This window comes from Varroa jacobsoni, unplaced genomic scaffold (assembly GCF_002532875.2).
Source record: "Varroa jacobsoni isolate VJ856 unplaced genomic scaffold, vjacob_1.0 scaffold_924, whole genome shotgun sequence".
NCBI classification, from domain to species: domain Eukaryota; kingdom Metazoa; phylum Arthropoda; class Arachnida; order Mesostigmata; family Varroidae; genus Varroa; species Varroa jacobsoni.
In genome coordinates this window covers 263,757-285,498 of record NW_019213826.1, presented here as the reverse complement: position 1 = coordinate 285,498, position 21,742 = coordinate 263,757, and the positions used below count along the sequence as shown (strand labels likewise).

Below are 21,742 nucleotides of genomic sequence, written 5' to 3'. Positions count from 1 at the left end.
TTTTATAGGCCTGAATTCTGTATAACGGATTTCCATCCTCTACGAGTTAACCTGGAGTATACCAAAGCGAATCGCGAATATATTGAGCTAGGTCTAGTTTGGGCTTCATGGTGCCCCCTCCTAACTTGAGCGCTCAACGTAAGTTCTACTAAGCGACCTTTCAAACTTATAGTTGACATTGGAGCTAAGTTCCAAGACTTTGAAAGATCCTGTGAAACATGCCACGATCGATCGGTTCGATCAGTGCTTCAATATTGACTCTCAGCGTTTATATAGTAGCTGATTTGCTTGCGTAAATCTTGTGTTTACGTAATTCCAAAGCATTCTTCGACAACAGGCGCTCGACAAAAGGACGCTTTTTTTATCCGGGAGCCGCGAGGCAGGTCTTTCTACAGTCATATTGCCAGTTAGAGACAATTACTGAGTAACCTACATCGATGACTAATCTACTCGAACGATAGCACAAGCCTAATTACTAGACCCGCTAGTAACTTCACCCAGAACATGACCATTTAGTGCACAACGCCAAGTTAAGGTGTTCGAAAGGTACTCCTACGGCCTTCTTCTGACAGCTTCAATCGACATTTCGTTCCAATCGAGCGGTCTGAATGTGCGGCGCGAGATATAGCATGTTATATAGTGAACCTATTTTCTGGACTTTTTTCGTACGCTTTTTTAGGCCAGGCTGAGTCTAAATTGCGTACAAAGCTTCCGTGACTGTTCATTCCTTATTATAGAACGTTCCTACGAATGCGATTCTCTTTGCCCATCCTAAAAATCTTTAGGTAAAATGTATTCATTTCTGTCTTTTAGCGAGATGGCAGCCACTGGTCGTTGCCACCTACACAGAACATTTAAACAAAAACGAAGTCCTAAAACGAAAATAACATCCTATATAAAAGTGTTATTGACTCTAGCTGGAAAAAGTTGTATAGTAACTGGTTCTTGTTAATTAAGGAAGATCTGTTAAGTGAAATAACTAAGTAATTACAAAGTGTACTCTTAGCTGTCCTATCATGTCGATGCTCCTGATAGGGTAAACGATCGGTATGTATGAGCTGTGTGGCCTGTAGCAGATTCCAGAACTGCTTATATTTAATAGGATGTCTAGCCAAAGCTAAAGCAATGAAATGTCACCTGTCGATCACGATTTATCCTCCTCGGCCGATTTCGTCCATCGACGTTCCGGATGGATTATTATACGCTGGTAATGTTCGGTATATGGCATAGTAGTTAGAGGAAGCTTCTTGAATTTGCAATATTGAACTTAGAATGACAGCCCAACAAATGTTTCGAGCGTACGATCTCACAAAGGAGTTAGAAAATAACTCAAGGAACATGGGGCAAACCGCCCAGCAGGGATCACCCCTTAGTCAATATCACACCTGATAAAATGCCGTTGTGCAACTAGATAGATAATGATAATTTCATTTGGTAGTTGAGTAGGAGAGTCAGGACGAAAGAAATTAGTTTTTCTTTTTTTTGTAAAGTTCATGAGTGGATAGGTTCGAACCGAGGTGTTAAAAAGTTCAAGTTCACGCTTTGTGTACGAGTCGAAACCTGTTTCTACCGGTCTGGAAATTCCAAGCCGAAACCGAACTTGGCAATATATAGATAGAGTAATTATGTCAACCTATGATACGATAGAACCCAATAGATTAGACTATTAATTACTATAAATTAGAAGTCCCGCATGCTAATCAATACCACTTGGAAGGGACCAGTTAATCTACTGGTTTCCGTCTTATGATTCATGTGCGGCAGCTGCTATATATAATGAAGATTTCGTACAGAAAGGGCTCGTGTATCTTTTCTCTACACAGCTTCACTTCATTTGTAACGTTCGTGAGGTGGTTACAAATAGGGGACACTGACTGATTACTTCGCCTTTCACCACCCACGCATTGTTGACGTACGGTTTTCAAAACGAGGGACCTATGCCTGCGGAAAACTGTTGGTGGTTGATCAACTGTCAATGTTGGCCTGTTACGTCCGGCGTCGCCGTTAGCCATTTCATCCGACGGTTACCGTCTAGCACGAGGCAAAGCATGTCAGTGCGCTGATTCAATCTTGGATCACAAAGTATCCCTAAGATTAGACGGCAAATATGTTACCTACTAGACTATCACGGCGACAGCCGCTAACCAGAGGCTTGTAGAAGGCTTAAACTCTGATGGGCAGTAAGCGCAATAGCACCAAGGCCAGGTGCATCATCTGGCTGGTCGCTAATAGCATGCATCAATAGATAAAGGTTTGTCCACCTACAACCTAAACTTATTAATACATCAAGATAGAATCAAACTATTGCTACAAGACCAATCACCGGCGACAAGGGCGCAGTGGTAATTACACGAAATCGCATAAAAAAAACCAAAAATAAGCGACTAGCGTTTGTCAATACCTAACCTACCGCCGAGACGCTGGTCTTTAATAATTCAGACTTATTTCTCACTACTTTTGTTTGTCTTGAAGCACGCCGACCGCAATACATACAGACGTCGATGCACGTGGAAGTGCCAGGCAGAGATCACAGCAGCAGTGGCAGCAGCAACAGCTCAAAGCAGAACAAACCCTACCTCGTCTCGATGTCATCATTGTGGTCCAAACAAAGCAAAAAGTTCGATACAGGAATACGTAAAAAGAGTCCTGCCGAGGCTAATTTGGGACCCATGGCAAAGATTCCTCCTTCAAAAGGGTCAATTAGGAAAAGCAACGGTCGAGTAAATGTTCATGCGACTGAATTAAGGCGTCAAATAGGTTTTGTTATTTAGTATCTATGTCGCCAAGTTGGGTACATGAAAGCGAAGGTACAACTATGGAGCTAGTTCTACCATATTATTGCTAAATTGTACAGTATTGATAAAATTAACTGGCGAGATCGGTTGCGGGTCGGTTTGTCATAAATTTGTTATCGATCGTATTTAAAATCATTGAAATATGTTTTCAGAGATTCACAGCGAGTTCTATGTTGATTAAGAGTCGAAACCTTGGACCGCATAAATCGCATAGCTTGGTCTAATAAAACACGTTGGATAGAGACTGTTAGGTTAGTCCTGGGGCCACTGGTGAAAAATTTATTTTATTTTCATTATTGTTTTATTATACTATTAGTGTAACTTAATTTCTCTGTACAACTGAAAGTTTACCCGTGATTCTCGTTGCCACTTGGGGAAGCGAGATATATATATATATATAATTATAATATATATAATTTTCTAATGCAAAGATGGCCTGGTATTTAAGGGGATTTGTTTACTTCATAAACGAACATTTCGTGATGAAATGACTCATTGAAGTGACTATCTTAACGTGACTGTGACACTTTTCGTAATGTTATTTTTTACAATATATTTGGTTATTATATGTTTATGATGGTTCCTGGTCAAATGATGACAGCGACATTTGCGTAATGTTGTTTTCATTTAAGGACTTTTTTTCGCTAATGCGATCATCGTGCGCACGTAACGCTTGCACGTGGAAAATACGTGCTTAGGGGGTTGTTGCTTTGATACGACTATTATGTTTTGCAGGTCTAAATAAGCACATACGGCTTAAAGAAGACTGTGCGCTTGAAACTTGTCTATTCCTTACGAAGATCCAGCGATGACCGAACACCAACTAAACGATATATACGTTTGCTTTTGATTCGTACCAAGCGACTTTTCTCAAGTTACGCGTCGTACTCTGCTATATACGTGAATATTGTAAACTGAGCCATAAGCCATTATTAATGGACGCTATGTATTTGTTTCTTGTGCTCTTGATCCTACTTAAATCATTTGCGTATCATCATATCATACGTAGGTACGTCACCTCGCGATAGCCTAATTAAACCTGCTTTTTGCACCTTCAAATTCGAAAATACTGTTAGGCCTGGGTTGGTGCAACCAGCATGCGAACGTTACCTGTCATAAAGATGTATGCACGGAGTACCTTTTGTTACGCACTTCTACTTGAAATCTTAGTACGATGCGGAATGCGAAAGAGTCAGAATTGTCGCCAAAGTCTAAATTCAGCGGCGGATTGGGTTGTTTATTTATTAGGCAATAAAAAAATGCTTCCCCATTGCTACTATTATTGTAGCCTGCGATTTCACCCCCAGCGGCTTTTTCTGTTTAGTAGGGAACACCTCATCCGACCACCGACATACAAAATATTGCAAGGGGAATTTTCTGAGCGAGCGGAAATCGTCACTCATACCGCGAACGTCGGTAGGTGTATCGTTCCCGTGGCTATTTACCGCTAGCATCATACCGACAAACTGTTTAGCCCGAAGGAGGCGACGTCCTGAGCGCACCATCGGGCACAACACGCGAGTGACGCTCCACTGCCTCCAGCGGGAGTCTGCGCATGCAGAAGTTGAACGACGAATGCTATAAGACTGTGGCTACAGAAAAGTCGAAGAAACGTACCACTGCGGCATAAAACAAAAAGGCCAAAATGGAAGACGTGAAGTAAACGAAGACAACGATGAGAAATTAAGTAAGGACTTATGAACCACAATACTGCCAAACACTTCGTCATCTTCGAGTGCCGACGGTCAGGTGGGAGTCGAATGAGGAAAGAAAGCTCGCTAAAGCGAGGGTGATGTAACGATCATGAACTCAAACAATAGTAGCGTTGTACCGCTTTGAGAGTAAGCTGTATTTATGTGCCATGCAGAAAAGAAACTCGGTCTTAAAGATATATAACACTCAATTTTTTGACACGATCGCTTGAACAAGATACATCTTCCAGAGAGCATTCCATTAATACCTACGCTAGCCTCGTTGAAGTACGTAAAATTTACAGGTAACTTTTTGATAGGGACATTTGAAGTGATAAGCGACCTCGTCGAATCGCTAAGAGGACTTATAAATTTAGCACCTGGTAGTAAAAACAGCTGACCCGCTTTTTTTTTACACGAATGTCTAGTGGAAGGTATTCATGCGATTTTTTTTCCTTTATTATTTCAGTTACTTATCATGTTTAAGAGCAGTTTGATGTCCCACTAATAAAGACGTCTATTTGGTTTGGTTAATATGTTGTTTTTCGTTCGGCCGCAATGACATTCAAATCACCCAGCGAAAACGTTAATGCAGAGGAAATTCTTAATGCGAAATAACTTTTAAACTTGTCCTCACTTATGATATTCGGTAATGAAGCTCACAACAATCACTACCCTTGCATGATTATCCTCCTCTGTTTTAAAATGTTACCAGTTCTAAAACTGTAATTATCCTTATTTTGTTGCTGGACCTGATTTGTCATTGGCAAACGAGGACAAACGTGGAAGTTGTAGATGCGCAATAGATTTAAGTTTTCGAACGCTCAAGATCGCTGTTCATGCGCACGCGGTACTGAATAACTGTTCTCCTCAAAACGAGCATACCCCATCTGATAAGTAGCGTTTCAAATCTGGTAATCCTTTCTACTACGTGGACGCTTTGCTTCTCTATAGCGGGAACGCGTTCGTTGTCCGAAGCCTTCCAAAGCGTCCTTTGAGAAGTGTCTCAGTCAAAGATATGCAGTTGTTAAATAACGAGTAATCCTAACAACAAATCGAATTTCCTATTGAAGCTTCCTCGTCCGTGTCATATTGGGCTTTTACCCAGTTTGGATCCCGCCTGCAAATTCGCACCGTACGGTAAGTCACAACGACCACAAGTTCGTACGCGCTTGGTGATACGACGCAACGCTGTATCGCCCCGTTCGATGCTCTACGACACACCGGATGGAGGCACGCAAGCGTCGACGTGGGACAGAACCACCGGAAAGAACCACATCGGTTGCAGGAAGGTTTCGTAGCGCTCCGTGGAGCCGACCCATGCATACGTAATACAAGTGTTTTTGTTAATGGTACCAGTAGTGGTAGTAGGAGCGTCCGCTGTAGTACCGGTCACTTAGTCTTTCATAATAACGTCACAATTACGTTACTGTTGTTGCCGTTGTGGGACTGCCGATTGGGCACTACTATAGCGCAAACGAGAAAGCGCAGGCGGTGGCTATTTGCGGTAACTCTCTGCCGGCGACAACGTCACGCTACGCGACGTATTTTTGAGGGCAAAGAAGCCAGCTGCCGAGCACCATATGGCGGCGGTGTTGGAAAGAAAGGAAGAGGGTTGACGCAGCGCGGGCAAGACAATACAACGGTATCCTATCTTAATTCTTAAACAACAGACACGCAGGCAAGCGATTGGCGCCGAACTCGTTGCCATTTCTACCGAGCATAGCGCTATGCAGTGACGCTGCCAGTTGCAAAGCGCCTTTTGCCGTCGCATCAGTTATACGTTCAGCGTTGCTGAGCGCTAAGCGTTCATATGCGGGACGCTCATGTTCTGTGTGAAAAGCCGGAGGATGGCATAGCAATAACAGAAGGATGCGGTAGGTTCAAAAAAGAGTAAAACAACGCAGCTTCGAACACTTCACGGTTGCACAATCTATAATGGCCGCCGATACCAATAGACGCGGTTACAAACCGAAATTTCGGTAGCGGAAGAACCTGTGCCACGAATGCCAGGAGCGCAAGACGGCGTAGAGAACCGCAGACCACGCTGATTGTGACTTCAACTTCTGCTGTCTGCAGAAGTTTTAAATAGGTCCCTTCAAACCAGCCGCAGCTGTTGAATAAGATATTGACGAACAGATCGCACAGCGCCGTTGAAACCGTCTCTTCTTCCCTTCGTTCTAACTTCCGATTGGCTCATCATTGTTTAAACGAAATTTTACTTCCACTAGTGATTCTTTTTGTGTAATATTCGTGCAGTATTGCAGCTACCGAACAGAACGTTCCCGGGAGCTTTTCACAGCAGTAACAGAAGCCGTGTTAGAACGTACGGTCGTTCGTAGTTGATTGGTTATTAAGAAGTTGAAGAGAGCACGATCAATGACTGATGATTGATTCGATTGCTTCTTTCTCTGGTCATTGAAGTACATCATCGATCGACGATTCACATTAATTGCCCATAATGGCTCTGCTATTATTCGATTGAATAAGCGTAATGGCTCTGACGACTTCACAGCAACGAAAGTTTCAACTAAACGCTTAAGTTTTCGAAGTCCGAACAAAGTCGGAGCTTCGTCGGTATGACGATTACCAAAGGCAGTGGGATTACAGGTAACTTGCTTCTGTTAACACATTTTAGCGTTGTACATAGTAGCAACATGAAAGACACGGGTGAGCAAACGTATACAAAAGAATGCATTTTTAAGCAACAACTACTGCTAATTAATTAGAAAGTGGTATTGTCAATATATGAGGAGCAAATCATTTGGTATGAAGCGTTTTTTTAGCCAACGTCCAACCAGAATATCCAGCGACATCACAACGCTGTGGGAAAATTGCTCGGCATATAAAAGCGTACGTTATAGTACGCTACTGCCGTAACGTGGCTGGAAATACAAATGCACATATATATAACTTTTTTCTAGTACTATTCATATAATAGGGCCACCATTAACGATATAAACAAAAACAGCGGCCACAGACCAGCCAAAAAGACGCAGCAGCCCACATATGATCATCATGCGTCAGATGAACAGAATCGTAGTGCACAGATATATTCGCTCGGTACGCTGGAACGCTAATTTCTGTAAGAAATTTATATATTTAGAAAAGAAACTTATAAGGTACAGGGAATAAAAACAATTGCAAAAACCAGCCGAAAAACATTAAGTTTCTATGCATCAAAAGCATTATATATATATATATATATATATGTATGTATCTGTGTATTTGTGCGCTTAGTTATTCATTCATGATGACCAATATTTGTTACTTCAATTGGCATTCAGCATTACCATTAGCGGCCCCAACGTCAGTCAATACCCAACAGCAGAACTAGCTTTAGCAACGATACTGGGGCCACACAGCCTGTCCTGGGCACCTTCATGAACTATCTCCACCATTGAACGGTGGTAACGATCACTGCAACAGTTGCAATATAGGGTTAACTGCGAGCAAATGAACACGGAGAAAAGAGCGGCGTCGTCGTCAACGGCGACCGAGCAAACGGAAAGTGAAATTGTCATCATTTACTTAAGGCGGGCGGACGGGTGGATGAGCCGATGAGCGACCAACACTGTTATTGCTACTGCCATAAAGAAGTATATTTTTTGTGCCGCTTTCCTTTCCCTTATGAACTATCAATATTATATCGAAATGTCACCGGTTACAATAATGACATAACTAGGTGGGGGCTTTTGCCCAGGCTGGGGCAACGACAAACGTCGGCGTTGAGCTTTCAGTTGATCCTTTCAGCTAATGCTAAGCCAGGGTTCCATAACGCAGTGGCTCCTGCACTACGGCGTAGCGGGGCGAGCGCTTTTCTACAGAGGAGCCAACTCTTCCTCCTTAGAGAAAAATTGCCAACATCGGCGTGAAATGGGCGTGTGTTTGTATGTGTGTGTGTGTGTGTGTGTGTGTGTGTGTGTGTGTCTATGTCTGTGTCTGTGTGTGTACGTTTGGGGTCGGTTAGGGACCAATCAGCTTCAAGATCGGCCACTGTGACCGCTACAGCCGCTGCCCCTGATCCGACCGCTGCCAACGCAGAGCCTCCAAAAATCTGAAAATCTTCGTCGTTCGTTACCATCGTCGGAGCAACCCTAGTAGTAGTGGTAGTGTGTATCGTAAAAAAGTATCAACGGATTTTGTCGTCACCGCCTTAGCTGTCGTCGTCATCAAAAGATCAAAATATAATAATGATAATATAGAATAGAAAACAGCAATTACAGAGAAGAGGGAAAAAAATGACGACTGAGTTAGGGTTGAGGAGGGGTACGGGGGATGACTGACAAAGGGAAAACGATGACGAAGTAGTTGAACGAACGAACGAGTGAGGAAGCTACTAACGACGAATGAGCCGACTGGGATAAATGCGCTCATAGAGAAAGGAAATAACATGGTGTGGCGCTTTGGGAAGCTGATCTGCTTTGGACACCGCCGAAGCCTCCGGATTTTCTCCATTTTTGCCCCCACCCCGATATTTATCTATTCGTTCATAACTATGACGTTGGTGACAGTTGCAGCGCCAGCTGGTGATTCTCACAGCTATCGTAATGGTGGCAGTGTTAAAGGTGCGTTGCAATAACTCTCGAGCATAGGATGCCGAATCAAAAAGTCAGGTACATACAGGCATTTACAATTCAAAAATATAAAAACGTTATCGATCCGTCCGAACAAGGCACACTAACGCCCACACAGTACCACAGCAGAAGGTGGAGGTAGAAGATTTTATAGAAGGATACTTATAGACCACGCACAGGGATACAGAGTATGCAGAGAGATAAAAATTTCTAAAGAATGACCTAGTAACTGATAATGATGATTAGAAAAGGGTTTTAAGCTGTCAATTTTGTCGATGCTATAGGCGCTGCTGCTAATAGGGCAGTTGTAAAGGTTCTGGCACAGATCGAATAGAGCCTATGGGGAACTTCCTATGGTTGATGAACTGGTTGTTTGGTTACAGCATTGGCTACACTGAAGTTACGACGAATAGTTACCTGTTGTTTGTTGGTCGGATTGGGCGTCTGTTGGTACGCTTAAAGGACGCCACCGCTCCGTTGCTACCTTTGAGATGACGGCTGATGAGGGAGGCGCCTATTTGTCTGGTTGTCGGGCAGGTTCTCCGAGTGCCAGGAACTTTGTGATTAGTTGTCCTTAAGAATGAAACGTTGATCGATGGATACCGTCAAAGGTCGAATGTCTATTTGCAAATGTTAACCAAGTGCAAATCGAGGATGAATAAGTGGTTCGTTGGAAACAACGATCTGTTGCAGACGACATTAACTCGATGTATACGCTACTCAACCATTTCAATTGAGTTTAGGATAGAACAATCTCTGCCTCTCAAGGGATTATGTAGTCTTATTAATATTGATGAATAAAATAAGTGATTAACTTACGCTGCTCTGAAAATCATCGAGATGATCAGGCCAGTGACAGTATATTTAATTATGCTCATATTTAGCTGACAAATATCGATAAATATAGTTTTATTTTCCTGATAGAAATGAATTGTGACTCTGATTTGTTTTTTGGCATCCAATGAAATAACATGTACTTCGCCATGTTATTTTTCTAGATCTAGAAGCCGTCTTGGTTTTTTTCCTAGCTTCAAGGTAAAGAGCCTTCAAAAAGTTCCTGTGCACGGGTAATTGATACCGCTTTTATCGACAGCGAAGGGATAAATATTTCTACTAAAACATTCACGTGCCGGTTGCCGTAGGGCAACACTCCAGTTGAGATGATGAATGAGAACACGTAGAAAACGTTTCATAGTGATTAAGGGCACATGTTGTCCTAGTCGCCTGCATAACTACGTACCCTAATTTCGTGTTGTCATCGGTGCCAGTAGCTCAACCGTCCTTGACTTTCAACAATTTTACCGTCACCTTTTCACGCATGTAGGTCAGTGTCTGTACGAGCGTCGCACTCGAAACCTACTGCCTTGCGGTCATTCCTCAACAGAATATGTAACGTCTGCATAGCATCAGTTAGCCCAGCTACATTCTGTTTAAGCGCTGAGGTTATTGCCTTGTGCAATAATCTCAGCGATACGATAACCTTATCGATATGTAGATCAACGATAATTTTTCCAGCTATGGTCCAGCTACCGGCAATTCTTTTGCCTTATGAGGCGAAACAAACCGGAGGGGAAGGAAGGGAGTGTACAGTTTGGCTGAATACAATGCGAAGCGACTAAATCTCAACCATAATAATACGGATAAAGCCAACGTTGAAATCGTTTTCTCACGTTTCGTCTTCAAGCGGACTTATAGCTCTGATTGGAAATCTTTGTTAAAGACGGCATTGAACAAGCACCTCAGTGTTTCGCCCTGAATAGACTTCAACGAAGCGACAGGAAGGAGGCAACATTGCGGTAAGCAGCAAAGGCCGAAGCAGCGACAGTTGATGTGATAGACAGTCAGTCAGTCACGTGGGAGATCAGCATCAGACAATAAAAGTGAATAAGGGGCAGTTCTTTTTTTTTATTCACGGAAATATCGTCCAGCAAAAACGAAAAGCGTCGTAAGACGGTCGTTGCTCGCATGGGAGCCGCTATATCTCTAGAGACGCAATAGGGAAGTACTCGACGGTGAGCTCTAGCAATGACGTTAAGCTGCATCATCTCTCGTTGTGGAATCCTGCGTCTTCACGTCAGGCTTTTGTACTGCGGTTCCCAGCTCCGTCCGTCCTCCCCATCCCCAACCAACACAATAGCTGTGAATATATAATACAGCGGTGTCTGACCATAGATTTCGAAGCTTCGATGGGACATACATCAGATCACATCGTATTATGTACATGAAAACAACACAATGACTCGGAAAGTGTTTACTGATTTAAGACATATTGATCGTCTTTTTTACACTGTAGACAAAATGTCGTCGGAGTGGATGAAAGGTCTAATTTGTTTCTAAATATAACGTAGTCAGTTAAATCGCCACAAGGCAATGCATACCTTTGCTCACTTGTAATCGCACTTCAGAGCTGCCGCTAACAAAAAAAAATTACATATTGTAGGGTATGTGTACCATGGGTTCGATGGCAGACGCAGTGGGATATGTTCCGCACACGTTTATTTCTGCAACAGAGTATCAGCAAATGAATCTATGTGGTTCTGGGAGCTTCAGATGGGACAAATCGGACCGTCAAGAATTCTCCCTAGGCCTTTTCACTGGGACTAGGATCAACGTTCCGCTTCGAGAATGATTGGTTCCATATGATTTTTGTAAGAAAGGCAGCGTGCTGTGCAGATTCCTTACAAGCGACACGCAAATAGTAATACACTGGTCGTAAAAATGTTTAGGGTAACTAAGAGTACTGCTCTACTGCTTTTAGCGGTAAACGATGTTCAAAATCACGAACTACTGAAACATACGCAACCATGTACCATGCATCCTGTTTTATTCAAATCATGTTCTTATTCTATTTAGTGTGATATAATATTTTGACTTTTTAGGGAAGAGGCATCATTTGTCCAAAAACAGGGAAAATTGTCTGACTGCGAAACCTGCCTTAACGATACCACAGCTTGGCAGTGTGTGGCTTATATGGGAGTTAACGAGGACCCCTTCTAACGACGCCTTCAAGTTTGTCTATTGTTGTAAAGCTTTTAGGCCTTGTTCAGAAACGAGCCGACTACTCGGTGCTTGGCTTCCATGCATTCATTTTATTGCGTAGGGCCATGAGGCCTAAAATAACGAACGCAATGCCAAGTTGAGGGTTAAACGTTTAATTTTCTTATGGAATATACATTCTGCGCGTATCCTACTGTATCTATTTTTCCTATCTATTTTTCCTTTCTTAATAGAGTCTTTAGTGACACATCCGAAATCAAACTTAAAACCTCCAACAATATTCGCTTAATGTTAACTAATAAAAGTCGGTTAGTGAACGAAGATTATTCACGTTCCTCTCACATATTGAGAAACACAAAGAGTTTTATCTACAGAAAAAAAAAAACAAGCACGATACAGCTAGGTCTGCGTGTGTACCTTAACCTGTAGACGGCAGAGTTTCGTTAAAGCATTGACTTTATATTATCTCAGAAAGGCCGTTTTGTTTGGCGTGTCCTTGCTGGATTTGGACTTGTGTAAAATTTCTTCGCATTTATTTAATCAAATGTGTTGTTATATGTTAGCAGAATTCTACAAAAATATTAACAGACGCTAGAGTAATTTCAAAGCGTAACGTACCATCGGACGGCTCATTCATTCGTCCAACATCAAATGTTTATGAGAAACCACTACAACTGATCTTTTTATACTATAGAGATACCTTCTCAATTCAGTAGCGGACGATTTACCATCCAATAGGGTCCACCAAAGACCCTATAGAGCCCCATATAGCCAAACACAAACACACAGTATAATCTGTTTTTGGTGAATTAATATCCTATTCAGCACGTTGTTCTATGAATTTCAATGCTTTTTGTCAGATTCGTTTGTGACTCCCATAAAATATTCATAATCTCACCTAATGCTATAGTACTTATAGTCATGGTAAGATGCAACTGGTTAAAAACCGAGGCAGATGAACATACTTATTGTATAGGCCCAATTCTATGGCAAATGATAAAGAAAGGGAGGCACAAAAAAAATAGAAAAACAAAAACAAACGTAAAAGATCCCCTGCCTGTCAGAGCGTTCTGTAGCAAACTTTGATGCTGTTATATACCGACAATTGCCGTAACGAAGCTGGCGCTCCTGCCGTCAGACTATAACGGTATTGTTGCGGTCAGGTTTATCCCTTTCCTTCATCCGCAGAATTCGCATAGAAGATAGCGAAGGTGAGAAAAATTACGGAAATTTTTGCATTCCCTTCGCTTGTTGACTCTGTGGATGAAACCACACTACAAATAGGCTAAAAATCAAAGTATACCGACTTTCACTCGTTCGTCGATGCTCCTAGTTACGGCTTAGAGTGATTGTTGCTTCTTTAATGCTGTTAATTCTAGTGCTGCTTTCACTGCTGTTACTGTTGTCCGTAAGCAATTGGGCCTGGTTCCGTTAACGATTGCTGGCAAATGCGTGATTCGGCTGGTTATGGTCTTCATATAGTTTTTGTATCGGACGTGTTCAGCTTTGTGTGCCACTACGGTACGGCTCTATACGACTGGACGATGGCGGTACGGGAGCCGTAACAGACGGCAAAGGGTGTGTTGTCATTTCTGGCTCTTGATCGTCGCCGCCGACCAAGAGGTATCGTCGGTGGAGCCGCTACTATCGGTACTCAAAGGAAAACAGGGTGAAGTTGGACTGTGGAACGACTGAAATAGGTCGAACAGGCAACTTTTCGTGGGGCTTTCGTCCATATAGCTCACTATGTTAACAAGCACGCCGGGATTAGCACCATTTCTATAATGGTACTTATTATAACAACACAAGCTAACGCTGGCACGAGGCAACCGGCAGGCGGTATTCTCCCTCGCAGGATCAAGCCGCAAGCATCCCATATATATTTCGACACCTACTTAAGCATCAGTCCTACAGCACTGAAATCGAACGACGACCGTTCATATGCTGGATTCATTTGCACGTAGCCGGCAAACGTACGAAAACGTGAACTCACCTGCGCTATTACAGCGCTATTACGCTAAACGTGTAGACCAATGTAGAATACCATTCCTTTTCTATAGAGCTCACTTTTTTCTACCTACATGGCAGCAAGAGCAACGAAAAAGGGACGATATAGGCAGATAAGTGGACGTATCGAGCGCCAGATTATTTCTATCGAAAAAAATAAAGGAAACCGTCGATTCATCTATAAAGACTGTATTAGGCTGTCGAGAAAGTACTACTGTTTTCTTAATTAGATGATTTTAAAATCACGTATTTCAGGTATCGTAAATAGCGTTTGCGTTATTTGAAAGCGGAGGTTTGACGAAAAAAGATCTGTCAAAATCTTTAGTCAGACATAATATAAAGCGTATTTGCTAAAATTTGTTCGACGTTACGATTTTACTACTAGAAAGGCACAAATGCCACCTAGGCCAATACAAGGTCTGATGCGTTATCGGAAATAACGGCTTAAGGATTGTTTTGTCACCTTGGTTCTGGAAATATCGCTATGAGAGATCCTTACCGCAGTGACTAATACATTTCGGGGGAAAAAAAACTGATCAAATTATTGAGAAACTTGCACGAGACCGACACGTTGATAGCCATTATTGAGCCAGGGAAATAAACATCCTCCAGTAAATAGTATTAAATTGATTAAAAAAAAAAAGCTTGCTACAAAAAAAAAAAGGGCCTAATATTTGAGTGCGACACGAGTTGATGCGTCGTAAGAATTTACTCTGTTACATTTCCCATCCACAAAGTATTTGATCATAGATAATGCCCAACCCTGGGTCACATATAACAGTAGCGTGCAAATGAAAAGACAGGGAAAGTGTTCTACAATCTATGACAAAACCCATACTGACGCCGAAAGGTATGATGCTATGTTTTTGATGGAATCGGAGAGGAATCGTGCATTATGAGTTGTCACTGCCTGACAAAACGTTTGATTGGGACCTTCGCTGTTAGTTACGAACTGGAAAGGAAGAGACTGAAGCTAGTAGACGGAAGGGGTCGTCTTCTGCCATGACAAATCCAGGACGTACACATCTTTAGTCACCCGGCAAAAACTGAAAATATTTATATATTCGAATTTTAGATTGTTAAATGATCATTTGTTTCCGTCTCTGCAGGACTCTATTTTAATAGAGTTTCAATCGCACAGACCATTTGTAGCAATTTTTCGCCCCGAATTTACAGAGGTTTCATTGATGAGATAATGGCGTTATTGGAAAAATGGCATTGATTAAAATCGCTCGTATTTTGTTTGGTGACATTACTTTAACATATAAGAAGTAATTGCTTCAATATTAAGTTAAAAGTGTTCGAAACCCTTTGAAATCTCAACAAGTTGTCGAATTATCTAGGCTAGGCAAGAGTCACTTAACCCTTTCAAATGCTTCGTTTTCAAGTTATTGAAACAGGACGAGGTAAATAACTGGCGTCAAAGAAATGTTTTCAGTTAACTTTCGCCCTATTTGGTACGTCGCCCTTCGCACGCGCCTATAAACAAGGCAGAAAATTGTACCAGGCCTTTTCAACGTGAGTATTGCGCAAAGGAATCCAATACATACTCTATATGTCCTGTATCCGATGGAATACATAATAAATAAATACGAAAATCGATCAAGGTTGAGCTACGAGAGGACAACTGGGAGATGCCAGTTTTTTTCGGTGACAATGGCTAACTGATAGGCAGTTGCTCGGTCGGAGAGAAGCCAGTGGTAGTATTATTTCAATAAGTGTATGGTCGGTGACAACGTCGCGCTACACAGCTATATAAATCATAACAAGTGAAGATGTGTCAACAGCGGGAAAGATAAAAACAATAAGAATAAGCAGTAATAGTATTAACAGCCTTATTGAACGAGTTCCTGGGAAAGATTAAAGGTTGTCTGGCTTAGTTTCGATGTCCGGGACCGTCCACCGGCTTCTAGCGAAGACAGCTATTGCACGGTGTATTATGCTTCTGTTTATTTTGAACCTGTTCGATCAGCAAATAAATCGAAAGCTCGACTAGTAGATAGATTGTTATATTATGTCAAAAAACATAAAACAACCTGATCGACGAGAACCTCGAAACCTAATTTCGGCAGTACGCGTATGGCCATATTCTAAGTTGGTGGTGCAGAAGCACTATTAATAAAAAATTAAAAAACAGCGTCTAGCTCACTGAAGATTGACAACCGGGCAGTTTGCTTCACTTCTCAAGAGTTATCCGTGCACAAAACGTTCCTATTTATGAATTCTAGGTGTTGCTATTGTTTACAAATATGCTGCACGTGTGCGATGGAGGAGGATCCGTTTACGCGTACCTTCGCTCAGTCGAGAATCGTTCTCGTTAAATAAAAACACCTTTCGTCATGATTTGCCTTACATGGACCGTAGCACCCCAAAGCGTGGCCTTTTTTCACCGTGTGTATTGAGTCGGCTCATAATATAGCTGTACGATGATAACTGTTTGACTGGCCAGCTGATCCGAGACTCGGGCCTATGCAATTGTCAGCAGGCCAAGCCTCCACCGTTTGATAGATGTGACATTTCAGTTTTTCCGATACGTTTGCCGCACAAGTCGATTAGAATGCGATAGATAAACATGATATGGCCGCTTCTTTGAAAAGGGTGTATAAGAAACACGGCGGGTGCGTCATCATTAACTGGCGTTTGGACTTCCAGAGGCAGATCACGTTTTTACGCTGGAATGGAACACGATTCATTCAGCCTCGTGGCTCATATTCCTTATAGATGGAACAGATTTTTGCACGATCATTATACTTACAATGTCAGTAGAATTTCAAATAAGGAAGTATGTAAGGAAATAGATCACCAATAATCTAAACACTTAGTGGTTATTTGGTTCGTATTTAATCACTGGATATTATAGAAAATTTAATAATCTCTGTACATGCATACATACAGTATACATACATATGTACAATAGCGCCGTAACTTGAACGAGGTTCTATTTTTCTGTAATTGTTTAACACTTTCACATTGTAACCCGTTATTCGACTAACATTGTATCCCTTAATCGTTCAGCTTTATAACTGACTTGTATAAGGAAATTGTGTACAAATAGCCGATAAAACGATCCTGATCTGATCTAAAACGATTACTGATATGCGAAGAGCTCCAGGTGTGCTCAAGCTGCGATTTTGGACATTAGCGAATACGTCACAGACTCAGTGCATAGCGTGATGAAAGGGGTTCCACAAAAATTACCGCTGACCCTTTATACGTCTCAGTTTAGGTCAGCTAAGGCCGGCGATTTGGATATGTTTAAGCGATTGCGTAACGCGTGATGTTGAAATAATTTCGATATCAGACGTTGCGTAATTTCTGTGATACTTCCTTTTATACCAGTTCTGTCATAAAAGATATATAAAGGCAGCCTGGATACCGCCGGCATCATTAGTCTTCCAAACACGCGACTGGTCTGCGTTAGCGCGACTTGCTTAGAATTCAGTGATAAAAACGCGGTTATATTTTATACTTATTTTTTGGGGTATCGCTTTATATGAATAGTATCTCCATTTACTTTGTACAAATATGTCCAATGATAATTATATCACAATTCAGTCTTTTCTCTTTTGGATGGAATTAGACGCATTCAATATAAACTAGTCAATTAAAACATATCGCTTTGGAAGCTGTGTAGAAAATCCTCCAAGTATTACAAACAGCGCTTGTTGACTATAGCTTAATTAGTTTTTAACAGGTGTGTGACTTGATAAGTAAAAAAAAGAAAGAAATCGATTGTACCTAAAACGAGAGATTGCCCAGCAGATCCGTGATTAACTAGTGCTCGTATCATTAAATGAGCCCGTCGCTTTTGGAGCAAACCATTTCTTGTACTTGCTACGAAACAGGGCTGATTCATTCAAGAATCAGCTTCAAATAAACATTACCCACCACTCAGCCTTGTTCGTTTCGGTTCGTATGAGGTGATTCCTTAATAAAACCCAGAAGTGACAATGTTATCCACGCAGAACACTAATAGAAAATCTATTAACATTTCGTGGAGTTCAAATAGTCACTCCAGCCGATTAGTAACGTATCCGGCTTTGTACAGAAATAGCTTGCGATGAAGCCGCCTGTGTCCAATCCAATCAATATTTGTATCAGTCTTCTCGCTAATGCTATCGCTTAGTATCCGCTAGCGCGCTTATTTTCTTTAGTCATATTGGGTCTGAGGTATCGCGACGATTACAGTTATTAAGCTTAGCTTCATAAAGCAAACGTTCAAGCAACAAAAGAGAACCGATTTGAAATATATTCGTTGATATTGGTAATAAGTTACCGATAAGGATAAGCAGAAGATTTTAGCTAATCCTTCACAAAAATCCAGAAACCACTACATCTGCTTAGATCATCTAATGTTGAACGGTGCGCAAAGAGGGCGTGTGCGAACGATCTGACACTCAATTTCTTGTAATCTTTTTCACATTGAAAAAGTCTAAAGGAGGATCAAGTCATACCCTGGAACCTAAACAAGGCTCTAAGTAAAACTTGCTCCCGAGCGCCTTCCCTGTATCTGCAAAAATCTACACTCCGTACTGAATTTACGTTTATGTTAATCCCGAATATTACCCCCCATTGGTTATTACCGCCTCCGCCTAACCAAGAGTCTACCTAACTCCAGCGCTCCGACGGAGGCCATCCAGTTTCACCGAAAGATCAACGATCGAACGATCATGATCGTGGGCAGAGCGTGTAAGAAGGTGATAGTCGGTGTCGCTGCACGTAATCCTGGGTGCGTCGGGCACGTTAGCTTTGTTACACTTGATCTTTCACACTCACATCGATATCATACATCCTTCATTGTTTACGTATCTTGGGCGCGTGCTTTCACTCAAAACAGCGTACAACTTTTATCGGGCATACCTTTAAACATTTTGACGTGAAGCGGCGTTCCCTGTGGTTTAGTTTTTCAGCTTCCGCCCCGCTGTTGCTGAGTGTTACGGTACGAACCAACACATTCACGCACGATAAATACAATAAGTTAGTAGTATACTCCTTAGTGTGTCCTACAGTTTCGTCCTTTTCTGTCGTTCTCGTTCTTCGTATTCACAAGTAACTTTTTTGTATCATAAATTAGCAAAACGCGCCGAAAATTCTCGCTTGTTGCTTTTTTGCCGTTGTTTACTGTATTGCCATCTAGTGGTAACCAAATCAATTGTTGAGACAGAACAAAACACGATTTAAAGAGATACGGATGATGTCCGCGTCAGTTTTGACATGCGCTATTGGGGACAGCTAGTTTTGTACGGGGCTCTAGCCACTACCAGTGGTCGGCTGTGAGGGGGAGACTCACAGCGCATGCGCATGAGCAAGACACGCTATCAGACATTGAGGCAGATACACGAAAAAACGAATCGACAGACGGGGTGCTGTGGCAAGTTCCACTGTTCTAGCCAGCGGTGCTAGTGTTTGTGTCCCAGCGATGGCAGCATCATCAGTTGCGGCAACAGCAGCTTCAGGTCTGCGGGCTCCTGGCGAGAGAGATCAGGGCGGTAAGCCGCCGAAGGCCCGAAGCTGAAAACAAACGTCGCATGCTGTCGTCGACACGTGACCCGCGAAACACTTTCACTTTCTGTGTGCATCTATGCGTGTGTCCTACGCGTGCAAGGAAAGTAGACACAAGGCAACGCTAAGCGAAATGAAAATCCAACAAAACCATAAACGCTGTCGCACCGCGTCCTATCTGCCAAGCCCGCAGTAATGGTCACAGTAGCGTCGGTCCCTGAAAGGTTCTCAGCTGTTGGCATAGTTTCTATTCTCACAACAAGGGTTGAGTGATTCACGCTTACACGCTAATTGACTGTCCATAGAGATTCCTACTGATTGCTTGAGCACAAGGGAACCCCTCAACGGCCACGGGGGTTTCTAGCAGGGGAAAATACGAGAGCAAAAAGAACAGGGCAACGAAATTAAAAACGATTCAATAAGGCAAAGTGTCAATCATTTATGACCGGCAATGGCTTCGTGTCGGAATTACGATACACGCTAGTTTGGCGCGTATTTTTTTTTGGTACTTGTTACCAGCCGCTTAGCCAGAGGCGCCAAAAAGGCTATTACAGCAACTTAAGAATATCTTGACAGTTCTCGTTCTTCTGATCATAACTTCTGATATTTCAAAACAGCGTGCTATATCCGCCAGTTCCCAATCGTGTGCCATTAAAAGGTATATTCACTATTGCCAAACAAACCGGAAACAGCTTGCCCATTGCAGCAAGTGGAGAACAGCAGACAGCGGGAGTTAGAGATCTTATCTCCGTTACTAATGATTCGGGACGCAATCGTGGATAAATTGGCTATAGACTGTTGTTTATAGGTTGATTAAAAAGTAGAATCCATCGTCGCCGGTGTCGCATGTGTAATTTGCAATTGCCCCAATCGGTTGTTCTTTATTCACTAAGCCCTTCGTCGTCCACTTCTTCGTCATCCACGTTCTCCCCTACTGAGAAACTTTGTTTAAAGCAACGGTAAAATCAATGATGAACGGAAGTTTTCTACTTTGTCGATAGGAACCTACCGGCTCGACACAGTCTCCATTGTAACCGCAATCGCTTCATGGCGTACCGAAACACTGGAAGCTTGTTACTGTTCGCAGATCACACGTATTACGTATACTATACAGAGAACAAGCTTTCTTAAAGTGTCGGTAAAAGTAGTATTAAAACTGATGGCAACATAGCTAACTAGTGGCAGGCCGTTTGTCTCGACCGCCGGCAATACCATAGCGAATATCTCGAACAAATCGACGCACTTCAATAGACATGTATGGATAGGTAAACAAGTGATAGATAACCAAACTCAAAAGCGAACGGGACCCTTGGCAGAAGCATAGATACCTTCGCTGCCATGCAAGAACGTTCCATGAAGTTATAAAATCTATCTGAGTATGTGAACGAATAGTAGGTTTCCACCCATGGGTCGCATAAGCGATCCTAAAGCGAGACAATTACTCAACTTTAGTTGCAAGACGTGACGTGTTATTAAAACGTTCATCAGAAATCCGCCTGCAGATAAAACCAAGAATAAAATAGTAGTGGAGTCTGTTTGACAAAAATACAGTAAACATTTGAGGGGACGTGATTAGTTTATAATTTAGCTTTTTTTTTTTGTCCCCAGTTTACGCGACGTCGTGAGATACCGACTGAAGGCCTTGTCGGACATTGCATTTGTCGCGAGGCATTCTCTCGCGAGGCATAGTAGGAGTTTCGAGAAGATGCGATCCGGAAGAACGAATCTTCCAAACCGCCTAATTTTGACAAGGCAAAAGTCGTTGCTGTTCAGAGATCAAGTCGTTTGCCATTTTTTACAGTTCTGCTGACCATCATAAGTTAAGTAGCCAGTAAAAGCGTTAATTTAAAAAGAGGTTGCTTTAACGAAACGGTGTGAACGGACGAGACTAGTACGATCAAATCAAAAACAGTTTATGGGCTATCGGTGCGATAGCAAGAAGGACGAGGTGTGCAATAGCCGTGTGTTTTATTATTATTACAGTAAGTAATACTGAAGCACACACAAATCTCACGGTCGGCTTCGGCGATACCGTCCGCCTACTCGGCAAAATGCTAGCTAGAAACATCGTGACAAACAAATGTGACCAAATAATTATTTTAGGGGTTTTGCCAAAAAATAGAGCTATATTGAAACATCCGCCCAGGCAACTTAGTACGAATAACTGGTTAAC

At 42.2% G+C, this 21,742-nt stretch overlaps 1 protein-coding gene across 1 annotated transcript in view; it reads right to left on the bottom strand.

Moving 5' to 3' along the window:
* LOC111265019 (uncharacterized) overlaps nucleotides 1–19,272 on the bottom strand; it is a 43,768-nt gene extending 24,496 nt beyond the window's left edge. The window contains exon 1 of the mRNA XM_022841350.2: nucleotides 18,928–19,272. Within this exon, the coding sequence (XP_022697085.1) occupies nucleotides 18,928–18,937 (10 nt within the window). The 5' untranslated portion in view covers nucleotides 18,938–19,272. The remainder of the gene's footprint in view (nucleotides 1–18,927) is intronic.
* Between the last annotated feature and the right edge of the window lie 2,470 nt (nucleotides 19,273–21,742).